This window comes from Vanessa atalanta, chromosome 5 (genome assembly GCF_905147765.1).
Source record: "Vanessa atalanta chromosome 5, ilVanAtal1.2, whole genome shotgun sequence".
NCBI classification, from domain to species: domain Eukaryota; kingdom Metazoa; phylum Arthropoda; class Insecta; order Lepidoptera; family Nymphalidae; genus Vanessa; species Vanessa atalanta.
Genome location: NC_061875.1, coordinates 3201310 through 3224681, shown reverse-complemented (window position 1 = coordinate 3224681; position 23372 = coordinate 3201310). Strand labels below are relative to the sequence as shown.

The 23372-nt window shown below is 32.5% G+C and overlaps 1 protein-coding gene across 1 annotated transcript in view; it reads right to left on the bottom strand.

The window, feature by feature from the left end:
* Positions 1–23147, bottom strand: part of LOC125064078 (proton-coupled folate transporter-like) — a 30102-nt gene extending 6955 nt beyond the window's left edge. Inside the window, exons 1-6 of the mRNA XM_047670859.1 lie at positions 22027–23147; positions 19021–19180; positions 15120–15221; positions 14570–14707; positions 9690–9773; positions 6050–6206 (exon numbers count right to left, since the gene is read on the bottom strand). Coding sequence (XP_047526815.1) covers positions 6050–6206; positions 9690–9773; positions 14570–14707; positions 15120–15221; positions 19021–19180; positions 22027–22806 — 1421 coding nt within the window. The 5' untranslated portion in view covers positions 22807–23147. The remainder of the gene's footprint in view (positions 1–6049; positions 6207–9689; positions 9774–14569; positions 14708–15119; positions 15222–19020; positions 19181–22026) is intronic.
* Positions 23148–23372: the final 225 nt, after the last annotated feature.

Below are 23372 nucleotides of genomic sequence, written 5' to 3'. Positions count from 1 at the left end.
TTTTTATTTTATATTATAGGGGGCAAACGAGCAGGAGGCTCACCTGATGGATAGTGATTACCAACGCCTGTTGACATCTGCAACACCAGGGGAGTTGCAGGTGCGTTGCCGGCCTTATAAATAATAATAAATTAACTTTAAAAACGAGTGAGTTTAAAGTTTTCGTATAAATACACGATCAAAACCAGCTTTTCAATATAAATATGATTAGTCGAATCTATAACCACATTACAAAGTTTCATAAGTAGTTAATAATATATGTAATTTAAACCAATTACAAATCGCCACAAATAGAATCACCAATATTTTAACATAAAAAAAAGATCTATCTACAAATATCTTATAAAATCTTTCTTCTTACGGTATTCCATTAAAATGGGTAATTCCGCTATGCACTGCACATTTGCAACAACAATAGTGACATAACTTAGCCACATTAAGAGACATTTAACTGCTGCTTAATGCGCTCCGAGGTGTAGATTTCAATACTCATATTGCCTCTTCACGTGTATATGGTTGCCTACTAAAGGGCACGGAGCTGTGCTATGTTAACTCATTCATGTGCACCGTTTACGCAAGGATCCCTAACCCGCGGCTGCAATCGCAATATCGACGAGGTACCAGTCTGAACACGTCGCTGTTTATTATTACGAACAAAAAAGTATATCGCCTTAATCCTTACTTATATCGATGTCGTCCGTGTCGACTACGTAAGAGAATAATATATTTTATTCACCCATACAATAATATAGAAAGTAAAGGGGAAACTTTCGTACAGATTTTTTGATGAAGCTGTCGAAAAGTATACAAATCAATAAAAGATTTAAATATGCGTCGAACTCATGTTTATACTGGATGAAGACCGGCGACACACGGTCATGGCAGGGTTGCCATGCTTTGTGATCACAATAGCTCGTACATTACTTTACACACGTCTATTCACATGGCACTTTCGGCATTATCTATAAATTTTGTTTACGGGGTGATGAGTTAAACAATGCATCGTCTTCTTCTTAGTCAAGTCAATGATAAGAGAAAGCGAGAAAACACTGTTTGTCCAAAGACCTGCTAAGCAACGATTATTAGTATAGACATATTCACACACGAAGAGGAGCCCTTTCGCGTGAAATTAATATTTTTTTATTAAATAAACTTAACAAAAGTAATCTTATTAGCATTTTGTGTCTTTATTCTTATTCGTCTCACGCACACTCAGATGTTAGCGTAAGCGTCACTCACTCCTACTAATGCAAGCCGAAAGTAATAATTCAACGTAGGAGGGCGCGTCTTTGTGAATGAATAGATTTAAGAACCCGTTATATTTTTCGATGCTCAGCCTTACTGATTAACTAATGAATACTTAAATGTTGTCTGCGATGTAATTTTCATAAAGGCTTTAATGTTAATTAGTTAAATACTCATTAGGATTTTTTTGTCTCCGTGCTTATACATTGTAATAGTAAACAATAGATTATTTGCCTCGTTTTTAAAATCAATTTTAAATTATTTAGTAGAGGTTAAGAAAGTCAGTAAAAGTTGTGCTTTTTTAATTCTAGTACATATTTGCTGAAAAATATCAAATTCAAAATACAATATTTAAATAGCGCGCGAAAACGCTACTTTGACAATATGGCGCTACAATGGGGTCGATGACGTCACTTGCTTGTATTGCAATCTGTAGCACATATAATCCACATACGTAGGTAAGCGAAATTAACAAGCAAATGACGTCATCATAAACCCGACCAATGAGGAGCGTTTTGTGTCACGTGAAAAACGTTTAAAAAAATGCCTTTTGATTTAAGGATTTTTGAATAAATTAGTTATTATTTTCAACTTTCGTTCATAAATAACCATTTTTACACTCCTAATATATACTGATTATAATAATTGGCACTTCATTTTTCGTATTAACAAATAGCCGATTCTCGAAATCGAAAGATTTTCAAATATATAAAAAAATGTTTAACACATATAAAATAAATAATCGTTACGAAGAAGTCCCTTCCAACAAATACATTCAACATTTTTGCTCAATATCTGCTTTTATCAAGTTTTTATGGATATTACTATCATAGTTAATTTTCGTCCCATAGACAAGAGTTCAATAACCTCATCGACAATATGAAGTCGCGGACGAATCCTTAGATAAGCTGATATTATATCTGTTTACAAATAACAGAATCTACTTTTGTACGTACCTATATTTATATTAATGCTTTCTTATTTATATTTCTTCGTCGAAAATTGTATAATTTTGGTTTAATCTGTAATATCATTAGCAGTCTGTAAATTTTCCCACTGCTGGGCTAAAGGCCTCCTCTCCCTTTAAGGAGAAGGTTTAGAGCATATTCCACCACGCTGCTCCAATGCGGAATACACATGTGGCAGAATTTCGTTGAAATTAGACACATGTAGGTTTCCTCACGATGTTTTCCTTCACCGCGATGCACGATGATCGAGCACGAGATGAATTATAAACACAAATTAAGCACATGAAAATGTAGTGGTGCCTGCCTGGGTTTGAACCCGAAATCATCGGTTAAGATGCACGCGTTCTAACCACTGGGCCATCTCGGCTCATATCTGTAATATCATTTTTGTTTAATTGTTCTTTACCAAGATCTCGATCACCCAGTGTATGTGTTTCGATGTAATTTGTCACATGCGTATCAACCAATCATTTGTATTGAATGGAACATAAAATATCCAAGAAAAAATGATGTGTGCGCGTAATTTATAAGTACAGCATATTCCAACCACAGAGTAAATACAAATGAACTAATTTAACAGTATATCAACAAGATGTCGATAATTATCTATGGATTAAATATGGTTTTTCGAAAATATGGCGGAACATTGGGAATAAAATTAAAGTGCGTATAAGTAGGTAAGTGAAATAGTATTGTATTAGAACTCTTTGTATTGCATAATATTGTAGAGCCTTTAAAAGTAGATTTGTTTATGATATCGTTTGGAGACTGTATAGAGTATTTCTAGATATTTTTATTACAATGGACTGATTGCTAAATTTATACTTATATTATAAATACGAAAGTAACTCTGTTGTTACTATTTCACGGTCAAACCATAAAACAGAATTTGCTATAAAGCAAGCAAGCAAACCCCAGGGCTACCTTTTTAAAACCGATATGTTTAATTTTGTTTTTTTTTTTAGGTTACCGGTAGGCGGACGAGCAAATGAGCCACCTGATAGTAAGTGGCCACCACCACCCATAGACAATGGCGCTGTAAGAAATATTAACCATTCTTAACATCACTAATGCGCCACCAACCTTGGGAACTAAGATGTTACGTCCCCTGTGCCTGTAGTTACACTGGTTCACTCACCTTTCAAACCGGAACACGACAATACTGAGTACTGCTGTTTGACGGTAGAATATCTGATGAGTGGGTGGTACCTACCCAGACGGGCTTTTTGGCCTAACACCAACCAACTGACCAACTAGTATTAAAATAAAACGTAAAACAGTTTAATAACAAAATGAACATTTCGAACAAACTTTTCAATCAATCTAAAACTCGAAAAATTCAATATTTTCGATGTATTCCCCAGTCTGTTATTGAATGATATAATTTAATTTGCATAAAATCTTTTTCATTTAGATTAAATAAAAAGTTTCCAATTTTAACCGGTCAAAGCGAAATAATTACCGACTCTATCGAATTAATACATTACACGTGCGGAATAATCAACTATGTTCTCAAAATGTTAGACCAGTGGCTAAATAAATTGTTTCACATACTATTTATTTTGTTTGAATTAGATGTAAGTTTATTTTGTAAAATCAATGAATAATTTATTTGTATAATACATTATTTTTACGTTAAATTGTGTAAGGAAAGTACTAGATCGTACATGAATCCTAAACATAGGGTGCCTCTATTTTTAAGAAGCAAGGAGGTTATTCAATCACGCAGTACCACTTTAGAGCTTTTAGTGAACATGTGTTGAATACCTTTGAGTGTATGTATGTGTGTGTGAATGTAGAAGTATGTGTGCTTGTGCACGATTTTTCTTACAATGTCTTCTTTCACGGCTAAATATGAGATGAATAACATATAAATATCGATCAAAATTATGTCTATAGTTAGAATTTTCATATTAAATTATAACGTTTTTTTATTATTCTTTATTCAAACATTTCATCATAACATTACATAACATTTAATAAAAGTTTTTATATCTAACTTAAATACGCCTAATGCTGTATTCCAATCGAACAACAAATAATAATGCAATATTTAGGTAGAATTAATAAATAAACCGATTAATATTTTATGATATAAAAAGGTATTTTTTTTTTCTATATATTATTTTATGAAATAAAACAAAAAGAAATTAACAGAAAAAGCATTTTTAAATATAAATTCTAAATTAAAAAAAAAAAACATGCAACGAACCTTCTTTTAAAATTTACAAAATTAAACAATGAAAAATAATTTTAAAATTGACATAAGAAGCATTTTTCAATATCAATTCTAAATTAAAAAAAAAAAAAAACATGCAACGAACCTTCTTTTAAAATTTACAAAATTAAACAATGAAAAATAATTTTAACTAAACATAAACAAACCTTCGATTTACATTCTATGCGATTTTTTCATAGCTCTGTTATACTATGCTCTACAGACAGTTCTTATCAAATATATCTTTAGATAAAGTACAACACTATTTCACTTAACTACATAAATCCATTTTTAATTTTACTTCCAATGACCCGATATCAACTTCGCTGACATTAAAAACGCATTGTTTTCATGCAACCATAATAAATATCATAGATATTTATTATAAATATCAAGTTTATTCTTCCTGTGATTTGAAAGACTATATATGCATTAGGTATGAGGAGTTTTAGATTTCTTCTTGTGCCTAGAAGAAATCTAAAACTCGCGTAAGCACTAGAAGAAATCTAAAACTCGCGTACCTACCTCAAAAATCAAAATCAAAATTTGAACATTCTTAAATGTATTCAGTAAATTTTATATAGATATCACGTGAGGCTTCTGAAAGACTACGATTTCCATAATCATGTCTTCATGATTATTTTTTTCAATATATAAGGACCGTCATAATCGTCATCCCAAAATAAATCGAGCATTCCTAGATTTTAAAGTAATAAATATGAAATAACTCAAAATAACAACAATTATAACAATACTTTTAAGAAATTGATTCATAAACGATTATTACAATAATAATATCTATTTTATCCCACCGTTAAAAAAGTTCAATGATACCAGACATTAAACGCCTCATATGAAATGTGAATTCCAAGGTGAGGAGTCAAAGAACGACTTATAGCCTGTTCCAATGGCGTAAATTTAAATAAAAACTTTATGTAATATATTCTTTGCGATTTGCTCTTCTACATTATGCAGTACAAAAATGGATCTTGATTAATATATCTTTATTTATATAATGAATTAAAAGTCAAGGTCAAAGTTGTTTATTGTCTTTACTTCTCATGCTATTTAAATAGGCACACCATTTAATTCATGCATCAGTCGAGGTATTCTGTAAGAAGAAAATTGAACCTCACCAGAAAACAGGAGTGTGAAATGTCAGAATGTGATAAAAATAATTATAAAATTTACAGGATACACGTATCAAAATTGCGTACCACGGTCGGTTGACAACATTTTACGAATGAGATACGAATTGAATTCTTACAGATCACGAATCTGCAAATGGAATTGGAATATTACTAAAGAAAATACACACAAGAGGAAGTTAAGCATATTTTTAAAAATGTGCTTATAATCTGAGTGACCTCACATGACATAAGTGCGTATAAAAAAAGAAACAGCACCAAAAAAATTAAATTAAAATAATTGCGATGATTATTTACACAGAAGGAAAAACATTTCAGACACATAATAAGAAGTACATATAGGCAATCATACTATACCAAAATAAAATATATAATGTAAATCAGATAAACCTTCAGTTTCATAACTTAATAATGTAATGCGTGTATGTAATAATGTATTATGTAATCTTATTATTTCAATTAAAACTTACCCAAATATCGCCACTGCAGGAACTGTCATTCCGGCTCCCAATAGAAAAACAGCTCCCGGTAAAACATTGAGTGTAGCCATGTACACCCTGGAGTACAACGGCCCGTACACCAATGGCATCATAGCCTCTGCCAGTCCGAATAGAGAATTTACTTTACCTGCGAACAATATCATATTTACTTATATCAAAAACGAGAGAGACAGAGATAAAAAAGTAACAGCCAGTTTAGGTCCGAAAGCTAGGCAAAAGTCTTTTCTCGTCTTATGGCGATAGTATGGAACTCATACTGCTGCTACAATGCGGGTAGGTAACCATATGGCAAAATTTCACCCGACAAAATCGTGCTGTGGAACTTCACCGCCGAGTAAGAAATGAATTAAAAAAGATAAATCAAGCGCATAGAGTACTTTGAGTGCCATTGAATCCGAAATCTTCAATTAAGATTCACGTGTTTCAACCGTATCATCGCGGCTCAGTGTTCTTGCTATATTGCAATTAAAAAGTTACCAAGATTACTGGGGAAAAAAACATTCAAATTTACTATAATCAATTTTTTTCTGATTTATCTTCGATTCTTCACTCGAGTTAAATTTATTGTTATAAAAAATATTCTTCTCAAATTTCACACTTTAATATTAATTATGAAAAGTGCAATAAAAAGTCAGTTTTGAATGTACATACGAAGCTATAGATCTATTCACTGGCGATGGTCGTCCCTCCACGCTAAATTGGCTTTCGTAAAGCCCTACCACTAAGTATTTAAATAAATTGAGTAACCTCTAATTTACAAGAGGAAAATTAGGCGTGGACACAGTCGGGGAGAATAACTAGTATAGTTATATTTTGTTCTAGAATTATTTAATTTTGTTTCAAAATGGAGCTTACCTGTTCGCAGTAGCCGCTTAGGCTTGGATTAAATTTCATTTCGTCTGAGCTATTAAAGCTGGTGCCAGGGGAATTCGTGTATTAAAAATGTAGTTGATATTGCAAACACATAATTTCTATGTAAACAGTAAATATATTAGGTAGGTAGTTGATAGACCAAAAGGAATTCAACTGTAGTCAAACAGGTGCTACTGAAATTAGCATGCGCTATTTGTTAACATAAAGGCTAAACTTATTTACATTGGTAAAAAATAATCGTAAGTACCAGAAGTATTAATTAAATACTGAATATGTCTTAATACATTTTTTTCATTTTTTGCCCAGAGGATCGGAATTGCGATTCAAAGAGAAAATGTTACTAGCATTCTTGCCACCATTCCACACGGTCATGTTTAGTAAAAAATTCTTATATTTTCATAGCTGTACATATTACCATATCACTTAATTTAAGGAATCATAAGGGCCATATCATAAACCAGAATATTCATATGCGCAATATTCTAGACGCGTTAAAAAAATATCACTATTTTTTTTTATGTGTTAGGTGGCAAACGAGCAGGATGCTCACTTGATGGAAAGTGATTACCACCGTCTATGGACATCTGCAACAGCGGGGGGCTTGCAGAAGAGTTGCCGGCCTTTAAGGAAGGAGTTCGCTCTTTTCTTGAAAGTTCCCAAGTCGTATCGGTTCGGAAAAACCGCCGGCGAAAGCTGGTTCCACAGAGTGGTTGTTGAGGCAAAAAAAGGCTTAAAAATCGCGTTGTTGTGGATTTTCGGACATCTAGGTGGTGCGGGTGAACTTGGAATTTTGACGAGATGTCCGAAAGTGAAATTCAGCAGCCGGGATTAATCCAAACAATTCCTCGGAACATTCCCCGTGAAAAATTCCGTAGAAGATGCAGAGTGATCCAACACCTCTGCACAAAGCCAAAGGATCAAGCAGATCGGAAAGGGCTTGACCATCGATAATTTGAGAAGCTCTACGTTGCATAAGCTCAAATGGAAAGAGCTGGTACTGGGGAGCACCCGCCTGCTGGAACTGAGAGTAGTACTCCATTTGAGGCCGAATTTGCGCCTTGTATAGTCTTAGAAGATAAGCCGACGTGAAATACTGTCTTGCCTTGCTGAGCACACTGAGCTTTTTTGATGTCAATTCGGCTTTGCCTTCCATTTGGCCGCGAAACTGAACAAAGCTAGAAATATCGATGCCAAGTATTCCGATACTAGCTGTGGCGGCTAACGGAATGTTCTCAAATCATAGATATACGACAAATGGTGTTCTTTTAGAAGTTATATAGTATAGATAATAAAATATTTTCGTATTAAAACATATTTTTACTATAAAAAATAATATATATGTTAGCAAAACAGTCTTTTTTTCAAATATTGTACAAATTTTATGGGAGACCAGTGGTCGCCCGCGGCGTCGCTCAAGCCAAAAAAGCTGCCGCAGTATATTTTTTACAATGCAAGGTTGATCAAACGAGTATGAGGCTGTATCATTTGAATTCAAATTTCATTATTCAAGATTGTTATCCCAGTTATTTATATGTTAAAATATTAATTTCTATTATAAAAATAAATTATGTAATCTCATTCTTATAGAAGGGCTTACAGACGAGGTGAACGACCAGTAAAATAAATTTCATATCAAATTGAAATTGAAGTATAAAACCGCATTTAAAAGTGCAATGAACTTTTATTTCTTACGGTCTCCTTTAATAATCAAATTATTCATAGCACATTTATACATTCAGTACGATTAAAATTATTTTATATTACAGTTCCGTTAAAATTATTTTATAGCTGAGTATCCATAAAAATATTGCAAATTATGTTTTTACGTGTTAGTGACAAAAGTTTCTGTGAATTTAAATATAAATGAAAAAAAACCGGCCAAGTACGTGTCGGACTCGCGCAGGAAAGGTTCCGATACCATTATCTATAAAAAGTGCAAAAATATCATGTCTGTTATATGGAAGCCCCACTTAAATATTTATTTTAGTCTGATTTTAGTATTTGTTGTTATAGCGGCAACAGAAATACATCATCTGTAAAAAATTCAAATGTATGACTATCACGGTTCATGAGATACAACCTGGTGACAGAGGAACAGACGGACGGATGGACGGACAGCGGAGTCTTAATAATAGGATCCTGTTTTACCATTTGGTTACGGAACCTTAAAAATGGTATAATGTTGTCTATGTTGATGATTTTCCGAGGAATACAAAACAAAAATTGCAAAACATTTCTGAGAAAACTGAACATAATTTAATCTAAATCTATTATTAGGAAATAAATAAAAATTTAGAATAATTTATTCCTTGAAGACTTTTTCTTTCGTTTTTATATTACCAGGAAATTCTAACAATATTCATAGAAAGCTTCGATGATTTATTTTATAAGGGAAGATATAATAAACACGAATCAAAGATTGTTAAAGAAAATGTACAAAAATCGACCATAACATACGCTTATATGCTTACGACGTACATGTATCTCTAAAATAAACACTGAGTTAGTAGTTTGACAAGTGAATTTTAACTACAGATTGTGGATTCAAATAAATTCAAACATTTTTATTTTTGGTTATTATTTATCTCGGGTTCGGCATTAAAGGTAAACATTTGCAGGAGACATGCATGTGTCGGAAGCATATACATACCTGTGTGTGACGTTTATTCGTTTTAATAATTTGATTAATCATTGGCGTTTTTTTTAATTAATATTTTGAATTATTATAGGCACTCACCCAACTCCTCACTGGTCACCAATTTAGATGCGATAGAGCGCATCGCAATGAATGATGTCCCGTTGAAAATCTCCACTAGGGGCGCTGTAAAAAATATTCCATAAATAATCTGTTCAGCGCACATACAAAAACATATTACGCAGGAACTATTTTCGTAGAAAATTAATAAAAAGAAAGTATCCAATAGATTAGTGTCTTAACAATACCAAGGAATGGAATCCAGAATATAGATCCTTTTTATAAATTATTTTAGTATAATATATATGTCGCATCCGGTTAAGCGTACAGACACTCAACGGAACGAAAAGCGCGCCTACGGTTGTGATTTTGACTTCGATGTAGTTCGGTGCTAACTTGAACGCGCTTTCGACAGAGTCGTGAAGGCATTGCTCGGGTCGAGGCTCAAGACTTACTGCAACGCATTAGCCGAGTGAGGTTACGGAACTGTCCTACTGTACTGAATGGCTGAGTGTTATCATTCTAATTTGATTACTTTGTGTGTGAACTTAATAGTGTAATAAATTGTAATTAAATATTAACTAAGTGTTCTTAGTGTTCTTTTCACGATTACCCACTGTACGCGCACACTATGAACATTAATAATAACAATAGATCTAATGTCCTTCCGACATATATATGTATAAATATATTAGGACTGTGAACAATATTCATAAATTGGAAAAATCCAAAAGTGCTTGAATTAAAAACGCGAATACGACGCGTTTTATATTAGAAACGAGAAGCTAATTATTCTGGCTATATAAAATTAGCAATACAATATATTTTATTAGCAAGCTACCCACTTCACCCTTGATTATTCATGAGAATGAAGATCTCCCAATCTATATTTTAAACGTATCGATTATCCAAAGAGCTCTAAAAAGTATGTTTTGTATATATCGGTGTAGCAGAATAAGTATAAAAATAGTCGATAATAATTAATGTTCACGATAGAAACCCACCAATTCCATTGAATTTAATTAATATCTTCAAATCGGATATCAGTTCAATCGTGATAAGAAATAGGGGTCATCCTCAGAATAAATGGAAATTTATTCATAAGGATTTATTACAATCAATTGCGTACATTTTTCTAAAACGTAAATATTGCTGAAAAAAATACACTGACATTATAATTTAATGTCTATTTTTTAAAAGATCCCTTTTTTATGACATAGGTGCCAGGAAACGTGCAGATGGCACAGCTAATGGAAACTGACTACCACCGCCCATGGACATCTGCAACACCGGGCGGCTTGCAGCTTTAACAAATGAGTAGGGTATTTTCTTGACGGTTCCCGAGTCGTACCAATTCTGCAAAACCGCCGGCTTAAGTTAGTTCCACAGAGTGGTTGTGCGAATCAGAAAATGCCTCAAATCGCACTCTTGTGAATTTCCAGACATCGAGATGGTCTTGGTGAAATTTGTTATTACGACTGGAGGTGTAATTCGGCGGCCGGGATTAATCCAAACATTTTTTTGGAACGTTCGAATTGAAACATTCACTACAAAGTGCGAAGTGATCCACACCTCTGCCCAAAGCCAAGAGTCAAGTAGGCCGGGAGGTGCTTGATCGTCTACAATACGACATTGTATTTTAATATTTACCCTCTGGTATAAACTACAAAAAATCTCCTTCAGAGGAGAGGATACTATGGCCCAGTAATGGTATTTTAATGCCTCATATCATACTATTAATTCTGAACTATTCATTATTATAACCAATCGAACATCTTTCTTCGTACAAAAACTGTTAGTTTATTTCTAATCGATTAAATACTTCTAATCGATTAAATACTTCTAATCGATTAAATACTTCTAATCGAATCATTATTATAAAAAAAAAACTATAGCGTATGATCTTATTTTATAGTAAGATGATCATTCTAAATAAATCTGACCATCTGTATCTACTTCCTAATTTATTAAATAACAAACGCATAATTTTATATAATATTAATTAAATGAAAATATATCGCTAATAAATAAACTGTTAACGACGAAACATTGTTGAAATTATGAACACTATTGAATCCAATGTCATAATAGATTTTCATTAAAATGAAAAGTATTTAATTAATAAAATTAATGGTAACAATATCCGACTGCATTAGCTGGTCGTTCAATGACGTTAATTATCATGAAATAGTTCTGTGAATGTGATAATTTGTATAATGTGTAATAGGCCTAAAAAGTATAGGAAAATCGAACCACCTCTCATGTGGTTAACATAATAGCTGTCAAGGATAAGACATATATAAAACTTAAATTTATAATCAAACTGCTTAAATTTTTATTACTATTAGAGTATTAAACTTTGTTAGTTTTTAATGTTTTATCATATTTAATATTACGTCTTGTTGTAATGTTTTTTTATTAATAATTTCTTAATGACGAGTGTTACTGTCACATACGTCCAGCATATGCCACTAAAAACCAGTTGTGAATTACCTTCCTCAGCATCGAGCTAAGTTGTGCTTTGTAAAATTAAAGCATTTTTTATTCTTGTATGTAGAAAATTGTTTTATTGTAACTCTTTTTTTATAAGCATGAGTTATTTTATCTTTTTTTTATTTTTATTAATTTTAATTTTATTCATTCAAACAATAACATTATATGCATCATTTTACTTACGACATACAATATAATATTTATTTTATGAAAATAAAATTGATAGTAAAAAATTCTTAGCTCGTGGACTTTAGACGAGAATAATTTGACTACCTCCTGTTTTATTCTGGAGACATAAAATCCTGCCATTTATTCTAATAAGATCTTCTAATAAATGACCTAGACTACAGTAGAGTTTGATGCGTGTTAATTGAATACGAATTATATCGAAATATGAGCGTTTCTCGATAAATAATGTTAACGAAACCGGAGTTGTTAGTAATAATAATAAATAATTAGACACTTACAACACTTGTGAGTTATTCCTCGTAACAAATCATAAGGGTGATTCTAAACTTTTTACCCTGAATAAATATTGATTGGCTTTACAAATATCCAATAATAAAAGTGAAAATAAATCCTCGGGGAACTGGCTCCGAGCGATCGCTCCCTATGCCCTTAGGAAAATACATTATTGCTAGTAAAGGTTGTTTTCAACGTAAATGTTATTTTCAGGGTTATTTTTACTTCTAACTAAGCGTAAATATTGCGCCGTGGGTTTAAATTGCCTAGGTGATCACGACTACACAATCCTTCACACTGGTAGGTGGCTCTTACACCCTTTTATACTGAAATATTCTCAAAGTGGTCAATCTTAATCACTGGTTAATTGCGCAGAAAATATTATAACAAGCACTTCCTTACTCAGGGTAACTAATTTAATTACTCAATCGGCTAAGTTTCCCGACCCAGGATTTAAAGCTAGAACCGCGATTTATAAATTATCCAATAGACTAAGAAGGCAGTTAAATAATTAAACCAATGTAAAATAAATAAATAATAATATATGAAATACTTGGACCTTGGAGTAGTAATGCAAAAACCCTCATTAAAAGTATAACAGCTCGCCTTATTGCCTCTACTGATGGCAGGAGGGCTGGTAAATCTGGGCTGCTCAGAGGATCGGAATATGATTCAACAGGGAAATGCTGCTAGCATTCTTGCCACTATTCCACACGGTCATTATTTGTACAGTAACTATTTTTTTTTTTTGTATTTAGTTAGTTTTTTAATGTTAATGACTCTTATATAAAAAAAGTTTACTTCAACTAATACGAATTAATCAAAGATAAGCCTTATGATGAAACGGTAACGAAGTGTTAAAAATACCCGGTACAATTTTATTACTATATAAAAAATAAATAAATAGAAAAGGCTGTTTAACTAACTGCGATGCAGTGAACGATAGTAACGCAATTAGTCTGTTTTTGTCAGGAGTGTGCGTCTATGAAATAATACCTACATTATTTCATTATCCAAAATTTAAGTCTACAACCTAATGGATACTTAAATATTTGTTAAGAATTATTGTAATAATGAAAGCATTAAATATATTATTTATTTATATATATACGAAAATAAAAAAAACGTCAATTTGCTAAGCAAATGAAATTAATATTTTGGTATTTAATAATTTAACTAATAATCTTCAGTACTATGAAAATGTAAGCTATACAATTGACTATTTTCATAGAATAGAGGTGCAGGTCAAATTAATCTATGTGCTATTCCAGATTATAATCTATCGTTGTCGCAATTAGGTTTAGATTCGGTCAACCGTTCTGACATGGTTGAAAAACAAACAGCCATCCATCCAGACTTTCACATTTATAATATTAGTAACAGTGAGATTTCATATCCCAATCAACATAAACATGGCAATTTTTGAACCGTTAACAAGTCAGTTATTATTTCAGTATTTATTTATTTACCAACAACAACAATATTATCGCCTTAAACATAAAGATTTTGTAATATTAATTATACTGATTTACCTAACTTATATATCAAAATATTCATATAGTAAGGTAATATAAATATGTACAATGATTTTATCCAAGTCTGTCTGTATAGGTATCAACCTCCTATCACATATACTATACCGCTTAAAATAAATGTTGTTGTGTTCTGGTTTGAAAGGTCGGCGAACCAGTGACACAACGGGCTTAATATCTTAAGTACCAAGGTTGATGGCGCATAGGCGAGGTTAGTTAGTATTTCCCACCCTACCAATACCTATGAGCGGTAATAACCACTTACCATCAGGTAGTTACGAGGAACACAACTTACCAACAGGTGGTCGATTTGTTAGTATGCCTCTCTTTAATTAATTGAAATATATATAAAAATATGTATGTTTTAATTTTAATAGTTTGAACAATTTTAACAAAAATTATTTTAAAAAATAAAGAAATATTTATATATTATACCTATATAAATCTCTGTAGTTGTACTCGCGAAGGCAAATATGAAGGACGCTAAGATCTTGCTGGTGCAGGAAATAATGCCCACCACGGTGTCGTCCAACTTCATGAAATCGCTGAAGATACTGATGGAGAACAATGTTCCTGGCAAAGAGATTACATCATTTACAATAATATTCTATAATAAAAACTGCATGAAGTCTTGTAAGGTAAAATAATTTAAGATTAAATACAAAGAATTGGGTAATTAAAGTATACTTTAATAACCAGTTTTTATATTTAATCGAAAATCGAATAAAATTTTATTTTACCAATATCTTTGGCACTAAATATTGATATATTTTTTAATACGTTTTCATTTATTACCTGAAACATATACAGCCCAGGCAGGCTTTGTCCGCGACTGTCTAGATGTTACTAATTATTCTAACAATCAACAAAACTTTATATTGCTGAGTGAGCCAGTGTAATATAACGGCATAAAGGTCACTAAGATCCTACTAGTTTACGTCACATTGACGGTGAACAATTTTGTTGTATATTTAAATACACTTACCTACTAAATTGGTAATAATGCTGTATGTACAAAACATGCTGAATTGAACCTCGTCCCAATTAAATCTATACCGCATGAAGAGATATAGCACATTCATTTCACCTGTAAAAATGGCGAATGTTAAAATCATTTATAAGCGACGTAACTGTAGTCAATGAAATACAAAATTAAGATTTTCATGTAAATTATGGTCTCCAAACATTAGGCGCACTCTCTATTATATCACTCTCGTGGTCCGATAGGATATCAATCTGACGCGACGGTAGAGAGTTCAGGTTTCCAACGGCTTAGCAGGAGTGCACGGGAACGGTACTGAGAATTTCTTGACAGAAAAATCTAACAACATTTACGTGATCCAACCCTAGATAGACCTTAGTAAGATTTTATGCAAGCTCCTCTGGGTAGTATCGAAAAAATCGTGCAATTATTTTTCTTTGAAAGCTCTGTTAAACATTGTAGTATATACTTGGTAATAAAGCTTTCTAAAAGCCCGTCTAAGTGGCTACCAAGCAGCAATACACAGTATTATTGTGTTCCAATCTAACTACAGACACAAGGTATACAACATATTAGTTTCCAAGGTTGGTGGCACATTGGTGATATAAGGAATGATTAATTAATGAATTGTCACCATCGCTCATACACTTTCATATATCAGACTACCACTATATTAAATATCATAACAGTTGGTCAGATTTAGTCTTCAACAAACTGACAAATAAATTTAGTTCCGCATTAGTTTAAGGATAGTTTATAGAAACTGTTCTTCTTTATCAATAAATAAATCAGGGTGAACTTTTTCACATTCAAAATAAGAATAGCAAGGACAAAATAATTTAAATGATAATAGTTAAAAAATTGTAATAAAGTAGAGGAAGTCATGACTTCATTGGCTTAACCATATAATGAGTCAGTAAACAGTGGTTCACATCAGAATTCTCATATTTCTGGACATCCTACTGCTATAATGGGGTACTTAAGATGTTACTAAATACTTCCTTCAATAAGATTTCTGTAGTTAAAATTAGAATTAGATTCACAACAATAAAGTACAAAGGTATTTTTAATATAGTTGCAATCTTTAGAAAGGTCTTTTCCAAATTCTATAGCACCGTCGTGGCGTTAAACTTTATGTATTTAGGCGTGCATGTGTTCGTGAGTCTTCTCCACTAACGCGGCTTGACTGATTTCGATGATATGTTTTTTTTTAACTATAGAATCACTTGGATAGTTCATAATTATAATTGGTCGATAGATGGTGCTCTTAAGTTGATGTCCAAAAAATGCACCCAATAAGTCACTTTTACCACCACAATTTTTCCACTTTCCGACCAAGGTTTCGCTCGCGAGTATGGATCGTCCGCCCATGTTGACTCATGCACGTTTAAACGATAAAATGTGTCTAAGTAAGTAATCTATGTGTTATTCCAGGCTATAATCAATCTCTGTACCGAATTTCATTCAGTTCCGTTCAGCCGTTCTGGCGTGATTAAGTAATAAACATCCATCCTACCTAACTTTCGCATTTATAATATTAGTAAGATTAATAACTAATTAATCTCAAATTGGTTAAATAATGTATTTACTCATACGAAATCGGACGGTCAGCTAGTGTCTTTAGGCCAGTCACGTCATGTATAAATTTCCAATTATAAAAATATTTAAAATTCGAATAATTGTACTAAAATACAAATCTAGAATCGAATCACTGGAAGTGTTTGGTAAGTCAACTAGATCTGTTGAATTTATGTATTTACAGATAATTTTCTTCGTATTGTGAGAACATTAACACAAATTGTTAGAATTTTCATCAATTATTAGTAAGTAAAAGGCCGTAAAATTCCCACAGCTGGACAGCTATTTCCTTAAAGGTAAGGTTAGCTTAAGCTTACTACACGTGGCTCTATATGATAATTTCACATACGTGCAGGATTCCTTACGCTGCGACCACGAAATATAGTATAAGCTTAAATTAAGCACATGTGTACAAATTTGAACCCACGAGCTTTACTTAAGTTTAGGAGCGATGCCAGGGTCACGTATTCTAAGTACGGGGCTATTTCGGCTCATGTGTTCAATTGCTTTTGGAACTTGCTTGAGTTGATTAAAACTTTAATTATATGTATAATATAAGTATAATATAAGTAATTAATCGTAGCAATAACATCCGTACTAATCTCTACTAATATTATAAATGCAAAAGTCACTCTGTCTGTCTTTCGAAAAATAAATTGGCTCCTTCATTATTTCTAAAACCTGACGACAAACCCTTGAAATGCGAACGAAACAGCGGGCAACACTAGTTATCAATAAAAGAAAATCTTCGCTTCTTTTAACTAATTTAAAATTAAATTATTTTCAAAACATTTTATTGCTGTGTCCCGAATTGGACGCTGAGTGACTCGCCATTTTAGATCTTGTGATTGACAGACACAAACGGTGTTAAGAGTGTTTTATATTTCTGACTTATGATATTATGATATATTTTTTTTAAACTCCAATTCCTTGATTAATAACATGTCCAAATACACGACAGTTAATCAGTAAACATTAATTGTATATGATACACGGGATAGGGCAAGGGTGAATTTGCCTATAATACCAAATTTATCCTTATATTCCATTTTAGGCATTACTGAAACTGTATTGGTATGATTTTAGTATCGAAATTTAATAGAACATTTTGATACGATATTTTAATTTGAATAAAGAATAATTATTTAAATACATCTTTGCGTAATTAAGAGTCTAAAAAGGCTTCTTTACAAGCACCTCGGTCGCTAAGACTCAAATTAAGCATTCAATCGGGAGTTTCATCACGGCTGGTAGTTTACATTTAGCTTAGAGGGGAGCATAGACAACGATACGACGTGGAAACGATACAATTCTTGTTTCACTGTATTTTTTAATATAATTATATACATCAAATACTACTGTCCATTCCGACTTCGTACAGGTAAAATAAAAATTATATATATATAAATATTTTAATATCGATTGCAGCACCACCTACAGGGTCCAATCTAGACTATCCAAAAACCCACTCAAACACACGTAAAGCACACGAAAAAAGCGTTACGAAAATCGGTAAAGCTGCGTCTATAAATTTAGTGACATACACACGTATAGAAGATTTGTGTATAGAATATATCTATAAATAGTCTATGTCTATGTTTGAATACGCATTTTCAAAGATCTACAAATTTAATTCGAAAAAAAAAATGCTTTAAACAATCATATATTGAGAAATTACGTACCACGGTACCGGAGCAGTACCGTTAATAGAGAAACCGTGCAAAACACTAAATCATTTATAACATTTTACAGCTTTTCTTATAAATATTGTTTAAGGGCTGGTTATTAAAACAATGCTGTGTCCCTTTCTTGTGAATATTAAAATAATGATGACGGAAAGAGATAAATCGATGTTTGACTAAACATCTGCTAATCAAAGTTTGTAAGGCCGTTTATATTTGGCGAATTGTGATTTTGAGATTGTGATTCGTGGATTTAAGAGTATTTTTAACGTTTTTTCGCAGACATAATATGGACAAACTATTTTTAATTTCGTTTTGCATTTTAAGTAATTGAATTTACTATAATCCTCATTTTGTTATAAGAATACGTTAAAAGCGCTTTATAAAATAATATTTGTATACTATGCCTTTTTAAGCTGGGTATTACGTTTAAATGAAAGATACAAAATATTTTTAATGGTTCTTTTAAATTTTATTGTCTTTGTCTAATATTTATGGCGTCTCACTTCTGTGTTGAATTGCACGCGTGTTTTTTTTTTTATTATCTCTCTCTTTCTTTTATACTTAAAACGGGTAAGACAATGTCATATTATAAACTTTTTTATATATATACTTAGTAAAATTTTTTACTTGATTTATCTTACCATGTAAAGGTCCAAATATTACACACACGACAACTATTAATAAAGACACACGAAGTCTTCTCCGCCGTGGACCACTTCTGAATGCAACCGTTAAAGTCTCTCGCACGTGTCGAGCGTCGAAGAAGGAGCAGACCCATCCTCGACAACCCACCGGCTGCTCCTGTAAAATAGCATATTTTAACCGATTTCAAAAAAGGTGAAAGTTTTCATGTATCGGAATATTTTTGGCGTATATTCAGCGATATTTTTACCACTTCCCAACTTTTCTATTAGAACAGGTAGATTAGTTCCTATATAGATTTGGTTAAGATCTGATAATGGATCTTACTCATTGGATAATTATAAATCTTTTATATTTGTAAGTAAATTTGTGCAATATCTGAGCGGATAATTATTAACTACGACAGCCAACTTTGATCATCATCATGAATCATCAAAAATATTTTTGTGCTAGAAAAGAGGCACTTCAAGGGTACTTTAATATATTTTTTATCAAGTTATTACGATGGGATCAATGATATGACATAATTATGCGTATTTAGTTTTTTTTTTTAATTTATTATTAGTCAAGAACAACTAATTATTAAAAATATTAAAATAGTAACAACACAATAGTAAGTCTAAAGCAGGTTTAGAAGACGGTATTCCAAAAACCTCAGGGGCTAGAATTGAACCTGACACAGTGTACAGAGTTACTGAAGTTTACTTATTATAATTTGAATTTTCGAAATACCTATACTTTTTCCAATTGTAGACATATTCAATTGTTCCTATTTTAAATGACACTACCAATAGACTTTTCCAAAAATGTACCCAGAGTAACGCCCGTAATTAAATCTGACACAATTTTTAAACATAACTCAATTTTATTTGATTACTCGAGAAAAGTTTTTTTTTTCACTAAAATAGTTTTTAATCCTACATAAAACTTTTAATCGTATATATTTGGCTATGGATAATTACTCTCTGGACGACTGATTCCATCAAAATAATGGTGACCAAGTTCTGGAAATAATAATATCTGGTGACAAAGTGACATATTTTTATAATAAAGGATGGCAGATGCCCTATTGAATCACCCAATTTAACCCAAATTATGGCAAAACAAACTATTGTTGTTTGGTGGTGTAATCATTATTAGGTTTTCACAAGCGTTCATAAATTTCTACTATCAATAAACATTTTATTTTTACATTGTATTTCAAACAACAATGATTTTTATTAAGTAAGGTAATATACTATACTAAGTTTAACCATAAAATGTCAGACGTTACTTTAATGGCAATTAAAATATCAAATGGTATAATTATTATATCTATCCCATTAAAACATAAATGTGAAATGAGAGCCAAGTTCAATTTTATGATAAAGGGCTTGGTTGTTGACTTCAAGGACAAAAGAAGTGAAATCTTAAAGGGTGCCAAGTTCAATGGTCAGTCCTAAAATTTATTTATAACTACATAAAATATAATTTCTTCTTATAACTTAGAAAAATATATTTTAGCCTAAGGACACAGCAACGGCCACTGACAAATAAAAAGAGCTTATGTGATCGAAACTAAATCTCTTGCGAGCCGAAACTAATCGACTGTAGAGTATAGTAAATTATTACAACAATAATATCCTGAATGAATCTCGATTGCGATGGCCAGTCTTATAGCCAGATATATCTGCTTATATTAAGTACGAATACTATAAAGAGATTTGATAGTGCAAGTATGCGCAGGCACATTTTATATAACCTCCCTTTTATAGCTATATTTATAGTATTTTATAAAATTAACTAGTCTTATCTATTTGTACACCTAGACTCAGGATCTGTAGGGCTATTCTGTAACAAGAAACTCGAATCTCACCGCAGAACACGAGTGTAAAATTTGACATTGACTATAATAATAATAAAATTTAGAGGATACACGTATCAAAATGACGTGTCACTATAAGTCAGCTTTCAACATTTACGCCTCAAGAGTGAGATACGAAGTGATTTACAGAATCACACTGCTGGATACTCTAGATAAGCTAGTCACTAGGTCAACATATTACATACATTATTATGATAACGTAACTGTAGGGGAGTATTAATTCGGTTAAGATACCTATTGTCTTTATTTATTTTTTAAATTGGAATTTGGTCTACAACACCAAACCGATCACTTTGATAATAATCAAATATATGCTTAATCAAGTTCATTATATTCAACACATAGCTATTAGAATTATTTTCATATATTTAAAATGAATATTAGGAGACTTAAATAAATAAAACTTCTACTAAGAACGCCATATTTCGTCTTATTCTCGTTTAATTAATCATTCTAAATTATACTCTGTCCAAATTGGCGATAACGAGATTGTTTATAAGAAGGTTCCAATTTCAAATTGTCGAAATCGAAGCCATGAAATCATTTATCATTCACACCTACATAAAATGCGTAATTGAAAAAACCATCGATCGCCACTACATATCAAACGGTTCTCGTTTGAATGGCTTTTGAATCAGATGATAACAGACGTTGCGAAATCCAGCAAAAAGCACCGTATCTATTTTTCATTGAAACCGAAAAATAAATCATTCGTACAGCATCCGCGGCAAACGGAATAAATTGACAGTCGTATCGCGATAGATCAGTGGCATTACAAATGCAGACACCTATCTGAGCCTCGTGAAAACCACTGATTGCGTTACGATGCTCCCCTTCGTTCGAATTTGCGTAGTGGCACAGAGCAATTTATCACTTAGACGTAGGACCGGGCTCCATCGAATGATGAACGGCCTCAAACTGTACCTTAGTCTACAGTAACCCTACACTTCCGATTAAATTGGTTCTGATACCGTCTCAACTTTGTTTAAGTACCTCTTCTTAAACTTGCCAACTTTAGTAGTAGAAATATTTAAGGATTTAATTTTTGATATAAAGTATCCAGTTGCAAAAACTTCTTAATTTTCACAAATGGTTTTCCTAATTATAAAAATCTAAATCATGCTAAACATCAATTACTTACTCTGTGCCTCTCTTGAGGTATCACTGGATCCTTGAGACGGATGTATCCATAAATTAGGCTGGTTAAATACAAGCAGTTTGATATAAGAAAGATTCCATAGTAACCGATTTGTTGCAATAATATTCCACTTAACGACATCCCAATCGGTATTCCTAAGGACATGCACAAATTAGCAACCCCCACTCGGAATGTTCTCATTTCTTTCGTTGTCACGTCACCAATGTAACTGAATACACCAACGCAAACAGTAATCCATCCACCTGTTAGCGACGGAAACAAATCTGAGAGGGCCGTGACCTCCAATGGCAATTCATAGAAGAAATATGTGTTCAGTATGAAACTTGTACAACACAGTACCTCTCCAACGATTGGCAAAAGTATACAAGCTTTTCTTTTACCTGTCTTATCGCTCCACGATCCAACAAAAAGAACTAAAATACATGGAAATGCTGTTTGTACGATATTTTTCCAAGCTTGCACTGACGCTGTTAATTTTTGCACTTCCGACTCTTCCATTGTATAATTTTCCGTTTGCCGTCGATTTAAAGCTGAACAAATTTCATCACTGTAGCCCAAATTAACTCTACATGCCTTTTCCAAATTTAAGTTTTGTACAGCCAACCCCGAAAATACATTGGACATAATATAACAAGCAATAATCGGTTCGACTGTAATATTGGACCGGATCTGCATTAGTTTTTCTTTGACACTCATTCGCTTCTTCGATTCTTTAACGCTCACCTCCGCCCCTTTCTCCACCGATACACTGATTCCGTTCATGATCACAACTATCTGGGTGTAGTTTTTAAGCCAATCCACTCAAAATAATGAAATTTAAACCGACAGGATTTGTATTTCTCATTTTGTCGAATTACGTCTGGTTAATGAAATACATAATTTTGTTAAGCAATGGATCGTGGTTTCATCGCAGCGCGCCTTCCATGGCTTCCCAAAAAAACTTTCAACTCCCTCAGGGTACTTCCACGTGTTTTGAGACGACGCTGTAGCACGACTGAGAAGACAGACTCGATAATCTTCTTGTCTTAAGTAGATTGAACGGATACGCGTTCGAGTGGTGCTATTTACCAATTTGTTGGTGTAGTGTCGCTTCAGAGCGACAGTGTTCGCGGTACTGTGTGGACGGAGCGTCACAACCTTGCTCTGTGCTACCGTTTATCCCATTAGACCATTGCCTGTCATTATTGTGAAATAGTGGGTACTGTCATTAGTGCACGGTCAAGGTACGCTTTATGTGGGCGGGAAATATTAATGCTGTTCGTGAAATATTTTAAATCAATGCTATTAATTACAATAAAATAAAACCGGTCGTTGTTTAAAGTCTCAAT